This window comes from Sinohyriopsis cumingii, unplaced genomic scaffold (genome assembly GCF_028554795.1).
Source record: "Sinohyriopsis cumingii isolate HCF-2022 unplaced genomic scaffold, ASM2855479v2 utg004128l, whole genome shotgun sequence".
In the NCBI taxonomy this organism is placed as follows: Eukaryota; Metazoa; Mollusca; class Bivalvia; order Unionida; family Unionidae; genus Sinohyriopsis; species Sinohyriopsis cumingii.
The window spans coordinates 21,113-47,286 of NW_028316679.1; the positions used below are offsets into that span (position 1 = coordinate 21,113).

Consider the following 26,174-nt stretch of genomic DNA (forward strand, 5'->3'; position numbering starts at 1 on the left):
GTATATCCACTAGCCATTGCATAAAAATTAGACTGGTATTACAGTGGAAGACAGGAATACACATACACAGATGGGAATAATTATTAGTAATTTTTTTTGTATTTAGAAAGACCCTCATTCTATGACTGAATTCAGCTGGTCTACAGTTAGATGCTGCAGTTGATAATTAGATTTTACTTCCATTTTATTTCAATCCTATTTCACCCCCCAAACCAAAATATTTTTTCCAATGAGACCAAATGAATTTGTCTTTATTTTTGTTCCATGTTGTCCCTATTGCTAAATGTCTTCTTGACTAAGTCGAAATTGCAGTACAGCATCTTGTTAACTAGGTCAAAAACCAAACCACATAACTTCATAAAAAAATAAAAATGCTTAAAAACTAGGAACAACAGATTTAATACATTCAAGATCAAAAGTCAGTTTGGAAAGAAGGAATAATAATTTGATTTCCATGTCTGTCCCATTTAAAAATAACTGGTATTGGACCAACTGATGGCAGTAATACCACATGCTGTACTAAACTGAGCAAGAGGCCCAAGTGTATCTGAAATTGCTCACTTGAATACAAATACATATCAGTGAACAAACTCCTATATCCATACAAGGACTATTTTTTTCTGGTCAGTCATCATAAGATTATACTGTTTATACTACACGAAAATGAAAAATCTTGACTGAATACACATGGAACTATCAATATTTTAATGCAGTTGAATAGGCTATTGACACTGCTGCTGCATTTACACACCATACATGAGTTATAGTTTAATACACAGTTTCAGAGCCTACTAAATTTAAACAGGACTAATTAGACATGGAATATGATATGATTATAACTGACTGGCCTTCAGTACAGCAAGATCAAGAAATATTGTCTCCAAGTTATCCTACCATATTAACTTGAACAATGAAATGAAGTATAAAGATGTCAGTAGACGTGAATGGCTTCTGTCATTGCATTTTTAACATTTAGACATGAACAGCTTCCGTCACTGCACTTTTAACATTTAGACACGAACAGCCTCCGTCATTGCACTTTAGACATGAACAGCCTCTGCCATTGCACTTTTAATATTTAGACAGGAACAGCCTCTGTCATTGCACTTTTAACATTTAGACATGAATGGCCTCCATCACTGCACTTTTAACATTTAGACATGAATGGCCTCCATCATTGCACTTTTAATATTTAGACATGAACAGCCTCCATCATTGCACTTCTAACATTTAGACATGAATGGCCTCCATCATTGCACTTTTAACATTTAGACATGAACAGACTCCATCATTGCATTTTTAACATTCAGACATAAATGGCCTCCATCATTGCACTTTTAACATTTAGACATGAACAGCCTCCATCACTGCATTTTTAACATTCAGACATGAATGGCCTCCATCATTGCACTTTTAATATTTAGACATGAACAGCCTCTGTCATTGCACTTTTAACATTTAGACATGAACAGCCTCTGTCATTGCACTTTTAACATTTAGACATGAACAGCCTCCATCATTGCACTTTTAATATTTAGACATGAATGGCCTCCATCACTGCACTTTTAACATTTAGACATGAATGGCCTCCATCACTGCACTTTTAACATTTAGACATGAACAGCCTCCATTATTGCACTTTTAACATTTAGACATAAATGGCCTCCATCATTGCACTTTTAACATTTAGACATGAATGGCCTCCATCATTGCACTTTTAACATTTAGACATGAACAGCCTCTGTCATTGCACTTTTAACATTTAGACATGAACAGCCTCCATCATTGCACTTTTAACATTTAGAAATGAATGGCCTCCATCACTGCACTTTTAACATTTAGACATGAATGGCCTCCATCACTGCACTTTTAACATTTAGACACGAATGGCCTCCATCACTGCACTTTTAACATTTAGACATGAACAGCCTCCATCATTGCACTTTTAACATTTAGACATAAATGGCCTCCATCATTGCACTTTTAACATTTAGACATGAATGGCCTCCATCATTGCACTTTTAACATTTAGACATGAACAGACTCCATCATTGCATTTTTAACATTCAGACATAAATGGCCTCCATCATTGCACTTTTAATATTTAGACATGAACAGCCTCTGTCATTGCACTTTTAACATTTAGACATGAACAGCCTCCATCATTGCACTTTTAACATTTAGAAATGAATGGCCTCCATCACTGCACTTTTAACATTTAGACATGAATGGCCTCCATCACTGCACTTTTAACATTTAGACATGAATGGCCTCTATCATTGCACTTTTAATATTTAGACATGAACAGCCTCCATCATTGCATTTTTAACATTCAGACATGAATGGCCTCCATCATTGCACTTTTAATATTTAGACATGAACAGCCTGTCATTGCACTTTTAACATTTAGACATGAACAGCCTCTGTCATTGCACTTTTAACATTTAGACATGAACAGCCTCCATCATTGCACTTTTAATATTTAGACATGAACAGCCTGTCATTGCACTTTTAACATTTAGACATGAACAGCCTCTGTCATTGCACTTTTAACATTAAGACATGAACAGCCTCTATCATTGTACTTTTACATTTCGACATGAACAGCCTCCGTCTTAGCACTTTTAACATTTTCATCAACCAATGAATAACAAAGTTTAATGGTTATTGTATCTGACTGAACAAAGCACACACACCTCAGACAATGCCACTAGAAAGGGATAGTACACAAAACATTTACCATATTTATTTAACAAAGCACACACACCTCAGACAATGCCACTAGAAAGGGATAGTACACAAAACATTTACCATATTTATTTAAAGCACACACACCTCAGACAATGTCACTAGAAAGGGATAGTACACAAAACATTTACCATATTTATTTAACAAAGCACACACACCTCAGACAATGTCACTAGAAAGGGATAGTACACAAAACATTTACCATATTTATTTAACAAAGCACACACACCTCAATGTCACTAGAAAGGGATAGTACAAAAAACATTTACTGTATTTATTTAACAAAGCACACACACCTCAGACAATGTCACTAGAAAGGGATAGTACACAAAACATTTACCATATTTATTTAACAAAGCACACACACCTCAGACAATGTCACTAGAAAGGGATAGTACACAAAACATTTACCATATTTATTTAACAAAGCACACCTCATACAATGTCACTAGAAAGGGATAGTACACAAAACATTTACCATATTTATTTAACAAAGCACACACACCTCATACAATGCCACTAGAAAGGGATAGTACACAAAACATTTACCGTATTTATTTAAAGATTATAAAACTTTTTTAATCCTACTGATTTAATAGTGAACAGAAGCCAGTAACAAACTACAACTACTTCTAATGGTTTATATTTGTTATTCCTGAAAGTTCAGATTCATCATCCAGAATTACAAGCATTGAACAGCTACATATGAATTGATGGTTAAAAACCAAACTGCATTACAGCAAATCAAACAACTCTTTTATTATTTTTGAATACATGAATACATTTATATATTTTAATATTTTCTGCATGCCAAGAAAGCACTAGGCAAAGAAAAATGCCATGAGCTGGATAACAATGAATGACAAAAATGCAGACGTTTGTATTATCATGACCTCTGATGTCAGCTTGTGAATGCAAATTCAAACATGTACTGAAACCAAGGATGGTGAAGAAATACTTAACGTAGTTTAATCACATTGTCTATTAACTGGTGTCGATTGTCTTCTTTTGTGGATTACATATATATGATTACTCTCATGACATAAAAAGTTATTATACAACTAGTATTCTCTTTTGGAGACTAGGCCCTTATTCATATCTTAGAAATGTTTCATAGCCTACATTAAAAGTGCACACACTTACATATACTTGGCATTATAAAGGGAGTTAATTTGTGCAGTCAACATGGATTACTGGGTGTGTCTTTGCACATCTGGTGCCCTACTCCTAGAGTCATCACTTAGAGACCATTGAGATCCCTACCCAAGGAAGCTGTGGTGGCTCAGTGGTTAAGGCATTGGACTCATGATCAGAAGTTTCTGGGTTCAATCCCCACTATCTAATCAGCCTGCATCAACATTAATATACATGGATCTGACTCATGTTCAAACTCATCTAAAAACCGAGATCTCAATGATACAAGCTTACATACCAAATCTGATTAAACTCTGACCAGAAATATGGCCCATAAAGTGTTCATAAGATTGTCCAATTGAAAGCATGATCAAGTTATTAATATATGTGGATGTCATTAACAGTAGAACTTGTTTGACATTTCGCTCAAAGTTTATGTATCAAATGTCATAAAAATCAGATCAGAAATATCGGCATCTAGAGTGATGACAAGATTTGCCAATCATTCAGATCAGAAATATCAGCATCTAGAGTGATGACAAGCTTTGCCAATCATTCAGATCAGAAATATTGGCATCTAGAGTGATCACAAGCTTTGCCAATCATTCAGATCAGAAATATTGGCATCTAGAGTGATCACAAGCTTTGCCAATCACATGCAGGACCACTTCATTGCAAGAGATGTCACTCATTATTGAAATCATCCCTGACCTTGATAAAAATTTACCAAATAAAATTTGATAAAAATCTGGTCAGAAACATGGCAAGGGTGTCCAAATGTTCAATCATTCTGATACAAGATCAGTTGAAAAAGATGCATGGATGTTGTTTATAATTGAACACATCCATAATCTTGATTATATGAGTTTACATACCAAACTGGATTGACTGCTCCGGTGGATAAGTGGTTAGATCATCCACCTTGGATGTGGGAGGTCGCAGTTTTGTCCTCCCCACCAGTGATACCAAAAACTTGTAAAATGGTACTAGCTGCTGCCTTGCTTGGTGCTCAGCATTAAGAGGTTAGTGTTAGAACTGGTTGGCCTGGTGTCAGGATAATGTGACTGGGCGGGACATGATGCTATATGTCTGCAGCATGATGCCCCAGTGCTTGACATAATTATAAACTGTAGACATCATAGTGATATGAGTAAAATATATTTAAAGCTACGTTAAAAATCCAAATCACATACACACATGCCAAATCTGATCAAAAGCTGACCAGAAATTAGGCATTTAGAATGTTCACATCAACTGGTGGCAAGAATAGAATACTGACAATAATACAAAATAAATTTGGGGTATTTCTATCTGAAACTAAGAAAAAAATAGTGGAATCACATCCCTAATAATCAAACTGATATCAGATAAATTTCCAAGGCTTTTATAATAGAAAAAAAACTACATCATGACCATTGAAGTTGTGTCAACGATCAAAGACAAATATACCGTACCATGGTGGAAGAAAACAACATGCTATGCTTGGCTTTAAACAAGTGGTGCTTGTTTCATCCATAAGAATGAAGAAATATGTATTAAAACAAAATAGAGAAAGTTGTCATTCAATGTTAAGTCTTACTCTTTATTACAATAATAACAACACTACTAGCAAACAACGGTTTGGTCTCGTGCTTTACTGCACAGCAATAGAGATATGTTAATTAGTGCCAAGGTAATTGGAGTAAAGTGCCTTGCCCATGGACACACACCACAGCCATCCCAGGCTGATCTGACTGAGATTCTAACCTTCACCCTTTAAGTCAGGAGTCCAGTACACTAACCATTGAGCCTCAACAGCTTCCTAGGGAAAAGGCAAAACTAGAGTCAATGCATATCATTCTAAGCACTTGATACATATTTCAGTTGAATTCAGCAACTGGTATAAAGCTTTTTTATTTTTAAAACTTTCAACACATAACACTTATTGCAAATGATACTACCAGAAAAGTGATACCTATAGATAATTTGACAGCTGCCAAACTGGGTATAGCTCTTTGACCCAGAATGTAAGGTCAGGTCTGACAAAGTGGGTATAGCTCTTTGACCATCCTGGCACTAAAAATTAAGGTTAGGCCTGACAAACAGGGTATAGCTCTTTGACCCTGAAAGCAAGGTCAGGCCTGACAAACTGGGAATAGCTCTTTGATAGTGACAGTAAGGTTATAGAAATCTCAAAATATGTCCAGTTTGTTAATACATAAGCACACATACATTCATTCATGCATACATGCATACATACAAAGGGTATAAAAATGAATGATATGGATGCAAGACAAGCCAGTTAAGTTAAACTTATTTTATTTCCAATATAAAGTGAAGTTTTAAAGAGGTTTGTTTGCAAAATATATATCATGCAACAAGCAGATTTCACCTTTAACAGTTTATCACAGGTTAAATGCTTTACAGCAATTCACTTCAGTTGTGAAACAAGTAAAAATATACTTAACTTTCATCAAGAAAATCAAGGAATGGGTAAATAATTTTAAACATTTGTCCAGCATTTAGCTTTTAAAAGTATACATCCACGACCACTTGACAGTTATAATGGTTTAATGGGCTGCAAGTCAATCCCTGTTTATTAAAATATCCCAACAGACCTTACAAGCCAGGATTATGTGATTTATTAGTCAATATTATCTTAAAAGGATCATTGTTCACTTTCAAGCCAGGCTATATGTGATTTATTGCATAATACTGACATGAATGGACCAATGTTCACTTTCAAGCTGAGCTATGTGTAATTTACTGTGTAATTAAATCTGGAATGGACCACTGTTCACTTTCAAGCCAAGCTATGTGTGATTTATTGTGTATCAATATCTGGAATGGACCCTGTTCATTTTCAAACCATGTGATTTTTTTGTGTAATAGTATTTGGAATGGACCACTGTTCATATTCAAGCTGAGCTATGTGTAATTAAATGTGTAATAATATCTGGAATGGACCACTGTTCACTTTCAAGTTGGGCTATGTGTGATTTATTATGCAGTAATAGCTGGAATGGACCAATGTTTACTTTCCAGCTGGGTATATGTGATTCAATCTGTAACAATGTCCATGGTCAAGGCTTGTCTATAGGACACTGGTTAAAGTGATGGTTTGACACCTTGGCGAGTTTTGCAATATAACATACAATTCCAGATTATCACCCAATTTTCATGATAATTTCACTATATGTACCAAAATTTGCTCTCTAATTGTTAAAATTTTCAACTGAAAATGTTTTCATTTTTAAGAAATATATTCTATGTGAATTCCTCAAGTTAGATTTCATCATATGCCTATACTACTGATCATGGCTCATCAAAAGTCTGTAATACTGATCATAGGTCATCAAAAGTCAATTACTGATCATGGCTCATCAAATGTCTGTAATGATCATAGTGCATCACAAGTCTATTACTAATCATAGGTCATCAAAAAGTAATTTACTGATCATAGTTCAACAAAAGTCAATTACTGATCATGGCTCATCAAAAGTCTATTACTGATCATAGGTCATCAAAAGTAATTTACTGATCAAGGCTCATCAAATGTCTAGTACTGATCATAGTTCATCAAATATATATTACTGATCATGGCTCATAAAAGTATATTACTAATCATGGCTCATAAAAGTCTATTACTGATCACGGCTCATAAAATGTCTATTACTGATCATGGCTAATAAAAGTCAATTACTGATCATGGCTCATCAAATGTCTATTGCTGATCACGGCTCATAAAAGTCTATTACTTATCATAGATCATCAAATATTTGTAATACTGATCATGGTTCATCAAATGTCAGTTAATGATCATGGCTCATCAAATATCTATTACTGATCATGGCTCATAAAAGTCTATTACTGATCATGGCTCATCAAATGTCTATTACTGATCATGGTTTATCAAATGTCTTTTACTGATCATGGCTCATCAAATGTCTATTACTGATCATGGCTCATAAAAGTATATTACTGATCATATATCATCAAATGTCTATTACTGATTATAGCTTCTCAAATGTCTATGCTACTGATCATAGATCATAAAATGTCTATTACTGATCATAGATCATCAAATGTTTATGCTATTGATCAAAGATCATAAAATGTCTATTACTGATCATAGATCATAAAATGTCTGTAAGTCTGATCATGGTTCCTCAAAAGTCAGTTGCTGATCATGGCTCATCAAAGTCATCAAATGTCTATTATTGATCACAGCTCATCAAATGTCTAAGATTAACCACAACTTATCAATGTCTATTATTGACCACAGCTCCTCAAATGTCTATTACTGATCATAGCTCATCAAATGTCTATTATTGATCACAGCTCATCAAATGTCTATTATTGATCACAGCTCATCAAATGTCTATGATTAACCACAACTTATCAATGTCTATTATTGACCACAGCTCCTCAAATGTCTATTACTGATCATAGCTTATGTAATATCTGTTATCACAGCTCATCAAATGTCTATTATTGATCACAGCTCATCAAATGTCTATGATTAACCACAACTTATCAATGTCTATTATTGACCACAGCTCCTCAAATGTCTATTACTGATCATAGCTTATGTAATATCTGTTATCACAGCTCATCAAATGTCTATTATTGATCACAGCTCATCAAATGTTTATGATTAACCACAACTTATCAATGTCTATTATTGACCACAGCTCATCAAATGTCTATTACTGATCATAGCTCCTCAAATGTTTATTATTGACCATAGCTCATCAAATGTCTATTATTGATCACAGCTCATCAAATGTCTATGATTAATCACAACTTATCAATGTCTATTATTGACCACAGCTCCTCAAATGTCTATTACTGATCATGGCTTATGTAATATCTGTTATCACAGCTCATCAAATGTCTATTATTGATCACAGCTCCTCAAATGTCTATGATTAATCACAACTTATCAATGTCTATTATTGACCACAGCTCCTCAAATGTCTATTACTGATCATAGTTTATGTAATATCTGTTATCACAGCTCATCAAATGTCTATTATTGATCACAGCTCATCAAATGTTTATGATTAACCACAACTTATCAATGTCTATTATTGACCACAGCTCATCAAATGTCTATTACTGATCATAGCTCCTCAAATGTTTATTATTGACCATAGCTCATCAAATGTCTATTATTGATCACAGCTCATCAAATGTCTATGATTAATCACAACTTATCAATGTCTATTATTGACCACAGCTCCTCAAATGTCTATTACTGATCATGGCTTATGTAATATCTGTTATCACAGCTCATCAAATGTCTATTATTAATCACAGCTCCTCAAATGTCTATGATTAATCACAACTTATCAATGTCTATTATTGACCACAGCTCCTCAAATGTCTATTACTGATCATAGCTTATGTAATATCTGTTATCACAGCTCATCAAATGTCTATTATTAATCACAGCTCCTCAAATGTCTATGATTAATCACAACTTATCAATGTCTATTATTGACCACAGCTCCTCAAATGTCTATTACTGATCATAGCTTATGTAATATCTGTTATCACAGCTCATCAAATGTCTATTATTGATCATAGCTCCTCAAAAGTCTATTACTGACCATAGCTCCTCAAATGTCTATTACTGATCATAGCTCCTCAAAAGTCTATGCTACTGATCATGGCTGCTCAGTCTCCATGCTGCACCATTATAACTCTGACTCCTCTTTCTATAACTGTCTAATTTGTCCCTGAATTCCTGTGCTCGATTTATGTTGAACTGATCCTCACACACCCTGACAAGTCTTTGTAATTCTAAATCAATTTCATGATAGGCCATTTGCAGATTTTCTTCATCCCCTAGTGCAGTGTATGCCAATATTAAGTACTTCCATGCCCTGTAAATATACTTTACTTGTGGAAGTCGTTCAATCAACTTATCCTTGATACTAATTACTTTTTTGGCAGGTGGAATAGCGGATTCATTCTCTTCAAGGAGTATGTAAACTTTTGACAAATTTGTCAAGCTCTCTGCATAAGAAGGTCCATTTGGTGCTGCCTGTTCACGATTTTGTAAACCCTCTTTTATTTTTGTCAGTGCTTCAGCCAAGTGATTCTGCTTCATGTATAACTGGCCATAATTGTCATATAGTGCTCCCAATGAAGCCTTGTTGGGCATATTTTTCTCATAGAGTCTTTGAATTTCATCTAAAAGTTCAAATGCTTTATCAAACTGTCTCAATTTTCCATACTGGAGGGCAGTATTGGTTAGAGATGCACAGAGTGAGCCATAGGGGGCTTTGTTTTTTCTCTTGTTTTCCAATCCCTTTTCAAAAAAAAAGCGTGCATTCTCATGGTCACCTAATACATCATAATAGATTCCAATATTATTGAAATTTGCACCCACTGAGGGATGATCTCCGCCAAATTTCTCCAATCTCCTGTTAAGAGCTTCAAAGTGGTATTTCTTTCCAGCTGCATAATTACCTGCAAAAGTCAAGAGTTGATCATTACAAATCCTGTTATATCTGCCCATCAAGGTAATTGCTCAAGGGAAATAGGAAGGGTCTTTTATGATAATGTGACATGACCATAAAAATGAGATATGATAAAACTTGAAATGTGGCCTAATGATATGGATGTTTCCACCAGTAAAACATTGCAGAAACCTTGGTTCAAAGATACAAGTGGAATTTTCTATGTCAAACTGGGGACATAACTCCATATTGTAATTAAAAATATTAAATTGAAAAAATGACAACTGAACCAGACTTAGGTGTTCATGGAATTGCTTTATTTAACAAATTTAATTTCAATTCATGTAATACTTCAAGTTAAAGAGTGAAAACAAAATTCATGCAATCCTTCAAATTAATGAGTGAAAACATAATTTTGTGAAATAAGGGTAAACTTCTAAGGAAAAAAAACAACAAAAACATTAACTCATTAAAACTTAAATGAGAAAAGGCAAAAAATTGAATCTAATGAAGATCTTGATTTTATCCAAATTTCGTTTCAATCTGAATTTTCAAATGTTGCTGAGGATAAATAAACATTTTTTAACCACAAGCTGTATATACTGTTACATAACATCTTGTAGAACATGGGTAACACTAATATCCTACATACAACACAATATGGCTGGCATATAAAAAGAGCTTCACCCAATAAAATTAGGTATCCAACTGGAAATGTTACTGGACACAAATGCCCACAAAATCTCAGAAGTGGTATCAGTAGAATTATAATAATAAAATAATTATTATTATTACTACTATTATTATTATTATTAGAAAGAGGAAATAACTATGGCAGGAAATTATACTGCAAAATGCACCCACACCCACCCACGCACACACACATATAGAATGCAGGGTTTGTCACATGCCAATATTTGCCATAGCATGAGAATACTTGTCAACAAATTCATTAATTACCCTCACAGTGCTTCATGCATTCTGCCTCTGACCTGTCCAACAAGTGTAGAAAGTTTCCAGGCAATTCATTCTGCCTCTGACCTGTCCAACAAGTGTGGAAAGTTTCCAGGCAATTCATTCTGCCTCTGACCTTCCAACAAGTGTGAAAAGTTTCCAGGCAATTCATTCTGCCTCTGACCTTCCAACAAGTGTGAAAAGTTTCCAGGCAATTCATTCTGCCTCTGACCTGTCCAACAAGTGTGGAAAGATTCCAGGCAATTCATTCTGCCTCTATCCTGTCCAACAAGTGTGGAAAGTTTCAAAGCAATGCAGTGAAAACTGTATAAGCTGAGTACACAAAAAGAATCCTTTTATATGATAGACAGATGGGAGAAAGGAAAGACAAGTGTAATCCACTATGCCACCTATTATTCTCTGTACTCATTTATAAGTTGAGTCCAACTGCAAACAAGATAGACCCTGATCTATTATAACATAATGTGCCAGCAGATCAGTGTCTATGCTGTTTGTTCTACTCATTACTTATGTGTGTATGTGTGTGTGATTTGGATTTTTAATGTAGCTTTAACAATTTTTCAGTCATATCGCTATGATGTCTACAGTATGACAGTTTATAGTGATGTCTAGCACTGGGGCATCATTCCACAGACATGTAGCATGATGTCCCACCCATCACATTATCCTGACACCAGGCTGACCAGTCTTAACACTAAACTCTTAATGCTGAGCGCCAAGCAAAGCAGCTGTTAGTACTATTTTTGTAAGTCTTTGGTATGACTCATTACTCATAACAAATTACACAGTCCTAGATTGCTGGTATATTATACAATGACAGATCTGAGTACTGGGAGTTTGCAGTAGGGCTTGATTTATGAGTGAGTACATATGGTATCCCTGCAAGATTTAGACCTGACATGAAATGAGTCGATGTCAGATATGACATGAAATGGAAGTCAATGTCAGATATGACATGAAATGGAAGTAAATGTCAGATATGATATGAAATGGGTGTCAATGTCAATATGACATTAAATGGAAGACAGTGTCAGATATGACATTAAACGGATGTCAATATTGGATATGACATGAAATGGTAGTCAATGTCAGATATGACATGAAATGAAAGTCAGTGTCAGATATGACAATAAATGGAAGTCAATGTCAGATATGACATAAAAATGAAAGTCAATGTCAGATATGACATTAAATGGAAGTCAATGTCAGATAAAACAATAAATGGGAGTCAATGTTGGGATATGACAATACATTGAAGTGAATGTCAGATCTGACATTAAATGGGAGTCAATGTCAGATATGACAATAAATGGGAACCAATGTCAGATATGACATAAAAATGAAAGTCAGTGTCAGATATGACATTAAATGGAAGTCAATGTCAGATAAAACAATAAATGGGAGTCAATGTTGGGATATGATAATACATGAAAGTGAATGTCAGATCTGACATTAAATGGGAGTCAATGTCAGATATGACAATAAATGGGAACCAATGTCAGATATGACATAAAAATGAAAGTCAGTGTCAGATATGACATTAAACAGAAGTCAATTTCAGATATGACATGAAATGAAAGACAATGTCACATATGACATTAAATGGAAGTCAATGTCAGATATGACAATACATGGAAGGGAATGTCAGATTTGACAATAAATGAAAGTCAATGTCAGATATGACAATAAATGAGAGCCAATGTCAGTTGACATAAAAATGAAAGTCAATGTCAGATATGATATTAAATGGGAGTCAATGTCAGATATGACAATAAATGGGAGCTAATGTCAGAGACCACACCAAAAACATTTTTTTTCAGACCTAGCAGTAACTCCTGAAGAGGTCCAAATCTGTATACTAAGATTTGTCCCAAATCGAAGAGATCAGTCATGTTACTGGTTTCTGAACAAAACTATTGTCATGAGGAAAATTTAAGACTCTTTAGTTATGTTTTAATTTTTCCAATCAATAACAAGATTCTTTAATATGACTGGACATATGGGCAAGCTTATGTGCAGGCCATGCACTTCTTAACGTTTTATTCAGTATGAGGGGTGGGCTTGTATATTTGAATGGGCTTATATGCAAGTATATATGGTATATATTCTGGATATCAAAAATATATAATAAAACAAAAATCAATAGAAAGAGCAGTAATCAGACTTTCTGTTAGATTCTCTATTAGTAATTATGGCATGATTCTTGGGAGAGGTGGTTTTTCAGTAGATGACACCATATGATATGTGATATTTCTTCATGTCCCATGTTCGTGACATGATTTTTATGTAACATTATTATGCTAAGTTTTAGCATCATGCAATTTAAAAGTCATTTCTACAGTTCCATAGCAAATTAAACTGCAGTTTTCTCTCTAAATTATATAACAAAACAATTACAGAACTTTGTTTCAATGAAGTTGTATGAACCAGTAAAGCTATTATATTGACGTCTGCTTTGGATCAGTCAATTTAAGGTTTACTAGTTCATAAAACTTTATATTCACCCCAACAGAAGGCTGTAATTATATACTGGTTCTTTGGTTAAATCTCAGTGTGACCTGATGAAAATGGCAAATGTTGGTTGACTTGTACAGGACGTACTGCCATCATTTACTCATGTCGCCAAGAAAATATTGCAATATCAAACATGCATTATGTCCAACAACACAGACTGACACACAGCAGTAAAAGTGAGGGTGCAAGTTATAGACGAATTCTGAACAAACCAGAAGGGGATGCCATCCTTGCTGGACATTGACAATGGAAAACATTGGGGAAGGATGTGTGCTGACACTGCTCAATGGTTTAATGCTTGTTTTATAATCACACTGGAAATAGTCGTCGATAAAATGCTTTTTTGAATGAAAATGTTCACATTTCTGTGTAAATTACCATCATTTTCAAAGTAACCAACGTCTGAAAGATCATTACAAAGATTAATCTAATAGGTTTCAACATAGATCTCATGTGTACCTGCAGAAACATTGTGCATTAAGTCAATGCTCTGTACATGTGAATGTAGGAGTTAATGCTGATTCACAACAAAACAAGATTTCCTTTCTTTCACAAACTTTGGACATTTAATTTGTCAAATGAAAATTGTCAATGATGAAACAAAATTTCTGATATTGTTCTATTAATAAAATACTGAAGTAGTGATTTCACTGTAAGTAATAGTGAAATTTCAGCGTGCGCAAACCTCTGACTGTCAATTTGGGAATTTTAAGTTTGCCATAAACTTTGAAACTCACTGCTGCATAATGAACTGTGTCTGTGAAACAAACATTTTCATGCACTGAATACTCATTTTGCTTGGTCCCCTTGCAATGCTGATCTCATTTGCAAATTAGTAGGATAAACCAATCGTTAATGCTAGATACTTCAATTATGTTACCTACATAATATTTATATCAGTGTTCTATTGGTCAACTGAAATGCGCTAACCGGTCATACCACCATGACAACAAACTCTTATGCATGTATGATTTGCATGCCTTTTAACTATTTTGATTCCACCCGCTTTATTTGATTTGAATCAAAAGACATAACTAATTAACAGGAAAAAACAAAGCAGGCTTACTTTTAATTGATTGTAACAATATAACAAACACTTCTGCAAATTAAGGATTAAAATACAGCTGGTATTTATAATTAGGTTCTCACAGAAATGCTTGCAGACATAGCTGTGAAAATAGATTGACACTTTTCACATCTGAATGTGATGGCATATCACATTTATGATGATTACATTAAAATCGCATTAAAAGAAAACATGAATTTCACTTGACAAAACTTATTTAATTGGCATTTATTTATTAAAGTGCTGTCACCATCAGACGTTAATGACATTTTCATGAATAAAAAAATTGCTGAATATTGTTGTTTACAGTGTTGTGAGAACTTTCTTCAAAGAAACTTTAACAAAATATCTGATTTACTATTAAATGTTGCAAATTTCAAGATGCTGATTCAAATTTCCAGGTACTAATCTGATGATAAATGAGTAATATATCAAAGTTACATATACCAGTTTTGATCTTGATGTTTTTTCAGTCAAGAAATAAAGACCAATGTTTTTGGTATTTTCTAGAAAAAATATGGAATCTGTGAGTTTGTGACTTATCTAGACATGCATTATTTAGGGAGAGGTGTAGTAGCTTGGATAGAAAATAATCAACATGAAATTTATTTATGAATTTTCTAGTTTATAAAGATAATTCACATGTTTAATCCTATCACTAAATAAAAATTATCACATCATCAAATTCATTATGTAACAATTTAGAAATATAAATGACTTCAAATTCTGACAGATATTTTACAAAATTCAATTTGGAAATGTAATTTCTATTTCTGATGATCAGCAATGTACAAATTTACATGTTTTGCTGTCATTATTTCTTGTGTTCACCTGAAAATAATGATTTTACAGTAATTACACATCAAATTAGTGAATATTTACCAACTTAATGATTTCTGCAGCAATTACACTGCAATCAAGTGAATATTTACCAACCTAATGAATTCTGCAGTAATTAGACAACAATCAAGTGAATATATACCAATCTAATGAATTTTGCAGTAAATAGCAATTTAATGAATATTTACCAACCTAATGAATTTTTCAGTTATTACACAGCAATCTAGTGAATATTTACCAACCAAATGCATTCTGCAGTAATTATACAGCAATATAGTAAATATTTACCAACCTAATGAATTTTGCAGTAAATAGCACTTTAATGAATATTTACCAACCTAATGCATTCTGCAGTAATTATACAGCAATATAGTAAATATTTACCAACTTAATGAATTTTGCAGTAATTACACAGCAATCTAGTGAATATTTTCCAACCAAATGCATCCTGCAGTAATTACACAGCAATCTAGTAAATATTTACCAACCTAATGAATTTTGGAGTAATTACACAGCAATCTAGTGAATATTTACCAACCTATTAGTGTACAGACAATGCCTAAAACATTTAGGACAGACAGGGAAATGTCAGAAGCCTGTTGACCCAGGTTGGCACAAAGTTCTAGGGATTTTTCCAAGAACCTGCAAATAAATAAATAAACATTCTCAATGTATGGCCAATTGCATCACAAACACCTGCACTATTATACATGCACATACAGTGGTCCCACATTAGATAATGCATACAGTATAGAGCTGTCCCTCATATAACATGTCAAGCATTACTTGTAACACAGTACAATTTGGTTGTCTCCCCATGAATAGTGTTAAAGTAGGATCAGACATGAAACACTATTGAAAAACTAAGAAAACACAGTAAATCTGAGACTACTCAAACATCAATACTTGGTATCACTTTAACAACTTGCTAAAAACTATCCTAGAATTCAATGAACCTGAAAACTTGAACAACAAATCTGAGACTATAACATTTCAAGTTTTCAAAGTTCTTCTGCATGTACATTTGAAATTAGTGCCCAGTGTACACGGAAATTACACTGTACATATAACCTGGTTATCTATGTGCCCAGGGTACAATGAAATTATACTATACATATAACCTGTTTATCTATGTACACAGGGTACAATGAAATTATACTGTTCATATTACCTTGTTATTTTGACATAAAAATGGCTGGAAAACTGAATACATTTTATTTTTACTTCACAACATTATTACTTAAGATACAGTCACACCTGCCTTAAATGGCCATCTTTAGAAAGTGAAAAAGTGACTTTATAAAACAGGTAGTTCCTTACTAAAGGTTCTTTATGACCTCACCATATTCTATGGAGAAATTAAATTGTGTTACCCATTTATATCAACCCCATCCTGCTTGTAGCATATTTCATTTCCAGTAAATAACTTTCAAAAGAGTAAATGGGTTAAAACCAATTTAGATATGGGGCTTCATAATTACATTATGTACAAAAAACTGAGGACCAACATTTATGGATTTTTTTTAAGGGCTTGTATCATATTTTCCAGGCTTCCTTAAAATTTACTAACCCATTTTTTAGCGTCCAATTCTGAAACCTCTTTTACTGTATTTATACTCTGTCCATCATTCAAATTTTAAAATAAGTCATGAAGAGTATATCTTAAAATATAAATATTAACATACATATATATACAATAATGTTGTTGCCAACAAAAATGACTGTCATTACTTATTTTCCAGTTGCATGTACACTTTGTTAAATCAATGTACTGTATCTTCTAACGTATGTCCAGTCTCTACCAATATCATTCAATTTGTCTTCCAGATTATTTCATTCCTGGGCATTTTTTCATTAGATCTTTTCCGATGACAGTTTAAATGTTAAATATTAATGGCATCAACTTTTCAGTGAGTCTGTCAGCTTTAACTGTGATTGCTTGGTAAGAAAGATTTGACCCAAATACATCTTTTGATCCAACAGGAGGGTAAGGGGAGATCTGCACCTTACTGATATATTTCTTATTTCTGCCTTAAAAAGGAAGACAATTAATGACTGTTCAGAGGTTTCCTAAGTGCTTGCTAATGCTTGGCAAACTTTTTCTCATGTATGAGGTAAGACCAATATTCTTCCATTTTTTCACAAACCTAATAACATTTTGCACAAAGCACACACTGTCATGGATTTATCCTCTTTTAACTCTTTAATACAAAAGTATTTAGAATCTGTGATCCATTTGTGACTAAACATGCATTTTGCCATTATTATAGCAGGCAAAGAAGTCAATGCTTGCAATGCTACATCCTCCATTTGTAATGACTCATTGACTGATAAAGACACCCAAACTATGCTTTAGAAAGTTTGAAGAAAACTGCATCACAGCCTGTCTATGAGATAATGCTGAATGTATCCAAATAAACATAATGTGTGATGAAATGAAGGATCATTAATGCTCATTATTCTGCCAAAATAATTCAATAGGTAAAAATGAAACAAAAGAGTAATAAGTCAAATACTAGCAAACTTCAAGTGTTTAAAATAGCCATCAAAGCAAATTTTTAAGGGTTTCTTTCTCTTTTTCTAATGTTGAATTGTTTTTCAATACATGTACCAGATATCAAATTAAAGAGTTTTTCAAGACCCATGCATACTATAAATGAGGAAGAAAACATAGGTCCAGTTTCTTCACCCATTTCAGTCAATATTTAACTAGGTAACAGCCATTATTGGATTTAGAAGAGCCTTCCCTTGTGACATGAATTCTATTATTCTTGATCACTTAAGAAATTACTTCATGGATTTAAAACAAATTGGATATGGGACTTTATATTCAAAAAGTTATTGCTCAAGCTTGATTTTCATCTTATTCTAAGTAAAAATTGACAGATTTGTTGCTTTGTTTGACTTTCGAGTTAACCCTGAACTAAAGTCACCATTGTTTTTTGTCCACCATCTTGGCGGAGACATGCATGGTGCCTGGACCAATTTCTGGTTTCTATAATGATTTGATCTGAAGGACCCTGAAAAGACAGCTTTTGAGGACAGCAGGTTCCACATTCACTGAATGTCTCCAAATTTTCCTCCAATGGTGATTTTGCATTATCTTGCTTGTGATAGTTCTGATTATACTGGGTCTTTTGTGAGAGGTAGATATAATAGAAGGGATGAACAAGAGGCTCATGTGGGCCTGATATCACCCTTCCAGCTAATATCTGCCCAGATGTCAACTGCAAAAGCAGTTAGTCAAGAAATCTATGTTGGTTGGACACTTTCTGTTAAAATTTATTCCAATGCTGTTGATTGCATCTGCTATGAAAACCAATTTGTCCTAGTAATATTTCTTCGAGAATACTTACCCAATCATTACACCTTAGGAAAACTACTACTACCTTGCAAATCCAGCCCTCCCAGGTAATACTTTTAGCTAAAGGGAGCTAAATGTTGTCTGCTGGCCTAGGTGGCAGTTGGATGGAATGATCAAGGATTGGCAGCAAAATCCGACCTCTTAGTTACTATTGGAGTATTAGGCATGCTTTCTATGCAGGGAGATTAGGAGAGTGCATGTGTATTACAGTTGGGTAAATATTCTCAAAGAAACATATTTTAATAGGAAAAATTGGTTTCTTCTTTAATATATTACCCAACTATAATATCTGAAAAGGTAAGAGGTGGAGGGAGGTAGATCCCCTTACCCTGGAGATACCATATCTGGTCCCCTAAGGTATGTGAGACAGCTTATTCCAGGTGACCTCACTAGAGGGGACTCCAACTGTTGGGGAGTGGCTTCAAATAGGGAAAAAATGGGCCCCACAAATCCAGCAAAAGTCATGAAGCCATGTTTTAAGAAGCTCTTGATCGACTGGCAGAATGACCTGTTGAACCACGGATATAGGTCCCAGCAGACTGAAGTGGACCCTTTGGGATGACAGACCTTGGAGATAAAAGCTAGTGAATAGGACTCCAATCTCCATGGCTTCAATGATATCAGTTTGAGAACAGTTCCAGTCCAATGCTACATTGGTGGCAACTGCTCTAACCTCATGATTTGCCAAAATGCGTAATAAGTTCATTAGAGCTGGGGTTATTTCTCGATAGGCTGAGCAAAAAGCTCACATAATCCAGGATGAGATTGTCTATGTTGATATATCCTCCTGTTCTTTCTCAAGAGATCATAATTGGTATGATCTCCCCCAATGCAGAGGCTGTTCTATTAAGGTATCACTTCAAAAACCTAACCGGATCTTGTAGGTGATCTTGAGCTGATGTATCCCAACACAACAGTGGCTTCATGACGCAAGTCTGGTTAATTGTGGAAGGCAGCCTGTTCTTGGCGATGAAAGAGGATGCCATCATGAGTAAGACTGACCCGTCTTGTTGGAACTGCATGTAATTCAGGTCTGCTGATAGAGCGTTTGTTTTGCTAATTCTGTCTGCAATCACTAATGCCATGAGGAAAAAGGTCTTGTATGAAAGGTGTGCCCGAGATGCCCCTGAAAGTATTTCAAAATTGTATTGTTCAGCTAGGTTAATACCCAAGATAGGTTCCGCTTGGGCAAAGGGTTATGTTTTTGGCTGTGTAGAGATAAAATAGGAGAGAAGGTTGATAAGTCTGATATTCTCTCTTCCGTGATGAATAAAGGTGTCAGCAATTGTGGTGCAGTCACCTTTTATTGTACTTAGACCAAGTGCTAACTTTCTCTCTTTGAGGAACCCAGGGAGGAAGTTAGCTATTTGATGCTTGGAGAGGCAGGATGTGTTTTGTTTAGACACAACTGGGTGGAAATGTAACATTTGCCTTCGTATGCTTCTGAGTGGTGGGCCTTCTGCTTAAGCAATTCTCTCCACAACTGGTTGTGAAAACTGTTTTATTCTGAGGGCTTGTTTAAAATATGATTCAGATGTGGTGATTCAGTAGCTCTGTGTAGGGATGAAATAACTGCCATTGTGGTTGTTTGAGCAGATGAGGGAAAATCTGACTTTTCCAAGGAGTTTCCATTGCAAGATTAATCCACAACTTCTCCCATCTGAGTGGTGCAATGAGGATAAGGTGACACACTGATTCTCTTGCTTTCCGTATCACTTTTGGAATCAGATGTGTTGGAAGGTAGGCATATGCATTCAGGCTGTTCCAATCTATTGACAGAGCATCGATTGTCCAGGCTTAAGTGTTCCGGACTGGAGAGACTAAGGTTGGGAGTTTGGTATTCCTCCTTGTCACAAACAGGTCCAACAATGGTCACTCCCACTGGGTACATATTTGAGTGAAAACCGAGGGATGAAGAGACCAATCCATCTGTATTAGTTGATTATTCTGGGATGATGACCCTGGGGAGTTTGTGTTTTAAATGAGTTCTACCACCCTTTTCTGAAGAAGGTGATTTCTTTCTTGGTGCAAGGTGGTGGCTTTGAATGGGTCCATTGGGATGTTTGTAACTGTTGGGACTCTAAACAGAGGAGGAGTGTTGAAAGTGATGCAGAGTCCCTTGGAAATCACTTCTTGAATCCATGGATCGTTGTGGCAAATCTTGTCCCATTTGGCAATGAAGAACTGGTGCCCTCCTCCAACCGGGATGTGTGAAAGGGCATAATGGAGATGACATCGTTTTTTAGGGGAAGAGGTTGCTGGGAGGAGAAATTTGGGAACAAATTATAGGGCCCTCTCATTTTTTTTTATCTTCTTTGATTTGCAAGAACTGTGGTCTTTGCTGGGTGGAACTGTGATGGGATGGTTTTTCAGAGGTTTGTGTCCTATGTGTGGCCCTTGGTTTTTTTTGTTGATTTCCAATAATATCCCTGTATCAACACTGGCCAAGGTAGAACTGCTGACAAAGTTTTGATGCTTGGATCTAGTAACTGATAATGAAGGCAGATAAAAATATATAACTCTGTCAGAAGTAATTTTAGTTGGACTCAACAGATGCTGGAGCTCTGGTCAAGAAATCTGATGGAGTGGGAGGAGGCAGACAGAACTCCTGGGGTCATAGGTGGAAAACTTCCTCAGTGGAGGTTCTGAAAGCTGAATCTTCCAATGACATCAGATAGTCTGTACTGGTGACATCACTTAAGAAGAAGTATCATCTTATTGGTTGCATAAGGTGAGGCTAAAGTCTTCTGTATTTCCTGAGACAGCTGGCAAAGACTGATGAGGTCTGCTGCTCACTAAATTCATAGAGCACCCTAAATTAGAAACTGAGACTTCCAAGCAGTTATTGATTAAAGAGTCTCGTCTCATGGCACAGTGCTGAGAAATTGAATATGGGCTAGTCTGGTCTCCACAAATGCCAGCATAGGTCAGGTTTGATGACTGGAAACTTGGGTTGTTTTCTGGTGACTGTATTAGTTGTTGTTTTGGTCCCTCATGATCTCTAGTATATGGCTTAGGCTGGTTGAAATGGAAACAGACCACCTGTGTTGGGAGTATGTTGTCAGGATCATCAGGATGGAATGGGTTATCGAATGTTTGATCAACATAACTGGTCCATGTGTCTGCTGAGCGAGAGGGAACTTGGCTGTTTGTTAAGCTCTTGCCCTCACCGTTCCACAATAGAAACAACTGAACCCTGAGGAGGCAAGGGTGACAGGAGTCACCAACAATGCTGAGATATGTGGTGACTTGGGTGTTGGAGCTACTCCGGAGTGTGTCAATATCCCGTGCCTCATGGCTTAAGGTTAAGAGTTGACTTATCTTCCTTGACCAGCAGAAATTCTCACACTAAGGAAAGGTCAGCATGCAGACTGATGACATCTTCATCCTGAGTTGTGAGTTGCTGCACTTTTCCCTTAGTTCTAATCTGTTAGACAAATAAAGAACGTAAAAAACTGTAGACCTGCACATCTTTTGAATGCAATGTTGGTGCAGAGCAAATCTTTAAAGTTCACATGGAAACTGACAGCAGACAGTCTACTAAAGCAATGACGCATATAGGTAAAATATGATGACAATATTCCCTGTGGGGAGAAGAATAAACCTGTGTGGCTGCACCTGTCTTGTTTGAATACACAGTGGGCATAGAGCCATACTAAATGATGGTGACCAGAAAAATAGTGATAGCTGATTATCTTAATTACAATACTAATTGTAGGGAAGGTCAAGGATGGCATATACAGGTAGAAACATTGAAGCATGAAGTCTCAATGCTAAGGATGTTTTGGCAAAGAAAATTCACCTGTATGTACCAGTAATGATGGAATTATACATAGATAAAGAGTTTCTTAAGGTCATAAAGACATACACGCATACAAAAATATTGTAGCCCGAACCAATCTTGGATAGACTACCTGTACAAGTGATTAAGAGCTCTTAAATATGATTGACTGGATTATGCAGATAAACATCACTCGAGTGTCGCTTATAGTAACATGCATGAGTATGACGTACTGAGTAAACCATGCATAGAAAGCTGGCCTGTACTTGTCCGATCAGAACAGAAGCAATACAGAAATATACACCAGTGTCTATATTACATATAAAACAAACTGCAACAAAAAGACAAAAAGGAACCAAGGCACTGTTATTAGATACTTACAATGTAGGTGTGACAACATCCATTATGAGGCAATTTTACTCTTTGGGAAAAGGCCCATTAACCACCTGTCCAAGTAAAATCATTGAAACTTGGTGCTTGGATGCTAAAAATGCCTTGGTATAGTAACTCACCGATATCAACCCGTTCATAATGGAATTACATATATATCAGAAGTTTCTATAAGTACTAGAGACTTGTACATAGTAAATAAAATAATTATAGCCTGAACTCAATGTGAAGTCCCTTAGGCTCCCTGTGCAAGTACCAAAAGGTATGTCAAAGGCAAAGTCTTAGAAAACCATAAAGGCAGAACTTTGTAGGCATAGCAAGAGAAAAAGCTGGAAATATTGATAGAATATACATTCCTTAGAAGTGAACATCCCCTCCAATGTGTAATGGTAATGTAATCTTCCAAGTAAATTCTGGTTTTTGTGAGGTCTTTCATGGGACAGCATGCTTCTTGGCAAAGATGGGAGTAGTAACTGAGAGGTACATGGATTTTGCTGTCAGTCATCATGCCATGGGGAGATCATGCTTCCCAACTGCCACCTAGGTTGGCAGACAACTTTAGGCTACCTTTAGCTAAATGTAATATCTGGGAGGGCTGGATTTGTGAGGTAGTAGCAGTTGTCCTAAGGTATTATGATTGGGTAACGTATTTAAAGAAGAAACAACTGTTTCAAGGATTCTCTAGTCTTCTATCTTAATCCATTTTTAATGGCAGTTCAGTATCATTTGTCCAATGCTTAAAGGCCAATATGCCAAGATGCTTGTGTAAAAAGTAGGTCAAATTCTGCTCAGGAGATTTCTGAAAGTCCTGTACTGTAAAATGTTTTGCCTACTTTTAGTAATGGATTGACATCATTTGAATAAATCTGAAAGCCCTTTATGCCAGGATGTTGTTTATAGATTTTGATCAAATTCTGTAAATTAATTTTCAACAGAAATCATTTACATAATTTTCTATTTTTAGCAATGGTGGCCACATTTGATAGAAGATCAGCATCAGTTGTAACAATACTCTGCCATGCCAGGATGCTTTCTGTTAAATTTGGTCAAATTCAGCTCAGCGGTTTTTGAGATGAAGTTGAAAGGTTTTTCTTTGTTTAGAAACAATGGCCACATTTGATGACAGATCGACCATCACTGATGTAAGGTTGAAAGGACTTCATGCCAGGATGTTTGGTCAGATTCTATTCATTCTACCTGGAGAAGTTAATTAAAGGTCTTCAACTTTTATTATATAATGTTGGATGGTACATATCTGAAAGGTCTTCATACCAGGATGCTTTCTGTCAAATTTGGTTAAATTCCACTTAAAAGTTTAGGAAAAGTCATACAAAGATTTTGCATTTTTTTTGTAGTGGCATGTATATTTGATAGGTGGATAAGCATGCCTGGATGATTTCTGTCAAATATGATCAAATTCTGTTCAGCAGTTTTGGAGAAGTCATTTTAAAGTTTTTTTAAAAATAAATTTTAGTAACATCATCTATATTGAATTGGTATGGTAGTTCTTGAGAAGAAATTTAAAACAATAATTGTTGACAGACGCATGATGGATGCAAGGCTGCACCATAAACTCACATGGCTTTGTAGTCAAGTGAGTTTTAAAAAAAACTCAATTCTTCATTTTTAAAATGCACATTATGGTGTTTTTTAATTCCTGAGAAACAAGTTGAGGAATTCCTCAAATCAGAGGAAATCTCAATTTGTTCTCAGAGAACAAGATTAATTCTAGAAAAATACAGGATATTATGACTGCTTTTAAATTTGAAGCTCAATGCTTGTTTAATGTTCAGTCAGAAAGTCATAATTTCAAACCAAGCAATACAAAAATCACTGAAAAATCTCATTTTTCAGAAAACAAAGTGAGATTTGTTTTATGAAACTGGGGCCAAATTGCTCAACACATTTGATCTTTAAGCAGGCTGGCTTTTGATCATTAGAGTACAACTAAACCCCATTAATTTCAAAACATTTGTTTCCCATCTCTTTTGCATGGATAAATAAGGAATTTGTCTTAACAAATCATCCCAAAGAATTTTAAAAGGAAATCTGTCTTGCTGCTTGGGTATCCAGAAATCTGGCCTGGAAATCATAAACTACTGATCTTGATTTTGAGGTTTTCTTTCAACCAGTTATAAATGACACTACTTTTGCAAACTCATTCCTGACTGACTGAATGGAAACTCAATTTCAGAATTGTATGATCTCGAGGCCTGAATAAACAGAGTGCAGATAGTGATGCTGTTGTAGATAGAAAAAAAATATCCAGTAAAGTGCTGAAAATTCCTGTTAGGCTTGTGCCATGTCTGTCCAAAATCTAAATATCCACCCCCACCCCCAATTATCCAGATGACTAATGTTCTCAACACAATTACTGATTCCTGAAAAGTCTGGATAATTGGCATTTAACTGTATACTATAATAAAGACACATCTCACTTGTGTGCTTCGTGTCCCTTCCATTGTAGGTAGAGGTTCCAACCCAGTTTCTGGTATACAAGAGCCAGTTCGAGAGAAGGGGTCCTATCTTCCAGATAAACCTTCAAAGCCCTCTTGTAATTTGCCTCACCCGATGGAAAGTCACCCTGAAGAGAGAAGTGACTACATCACTTACAAGCCTCAGAAAATAATAATAATAAAACATGTAACACTAGTATTGGATAGCCAGTCTTACTGTAGCAATTTTCCTGCAAATTCATTTATTTTTGTGGGTCACCAGCTTGTACTTAACCACGAACAATTTTCCTAAGTAACTTAGCAGAAGTCACAGTCTTTTCATCACCTGCTGTCTTGCAGAATGAGTAGCAATTAAAATATATTTTGGTCTCAGCCTGAGGGTGCAATTGGAACACACTCAGCCTTTTGTAATAAAAAACCTGGAGGCAATTCAACTACAAAGAATAATACTTCAAGC

At 35.2% G+C, this 26,174-nt stretch overlaps 1 protein-coding gene across 2 annotated transcripts in view; it reads right to left on the reverse strand.

Moving 5' to 3' along the window:
- Positions 1–6,163: 6,163 nt before the first annotated feature.
- The window catches only part of LOC149769256 (uncharacterized), a 50,953-nt gene continuing 30,942 nt past the window's right edge, over positions 6,164–26,174 (reverse strand). For both annotated transcript variants that reach the window (XM_089949936.1, XM_089949935.1), the window contains exons 7-9: positions 25,700–25,845; positions 16,265–16,368; positions 6,164–10,341 (exon numbers count right to left, since the gene is read on the reverse strand). In XM_089949936.1, the coding sequence (XP_089806062.1) occupies positions 9,527–10,341; positions 16,265–16,368; positions 25,700–25,845 (1,065 nt within the window). In that variant the 3' untranslated portion in view covers positions 6,164–9,526. The remainder of the gene's footprint in view (positions 10,342–16,264; positions 16,369–25,699; positions 25,846–26,174) is intronic.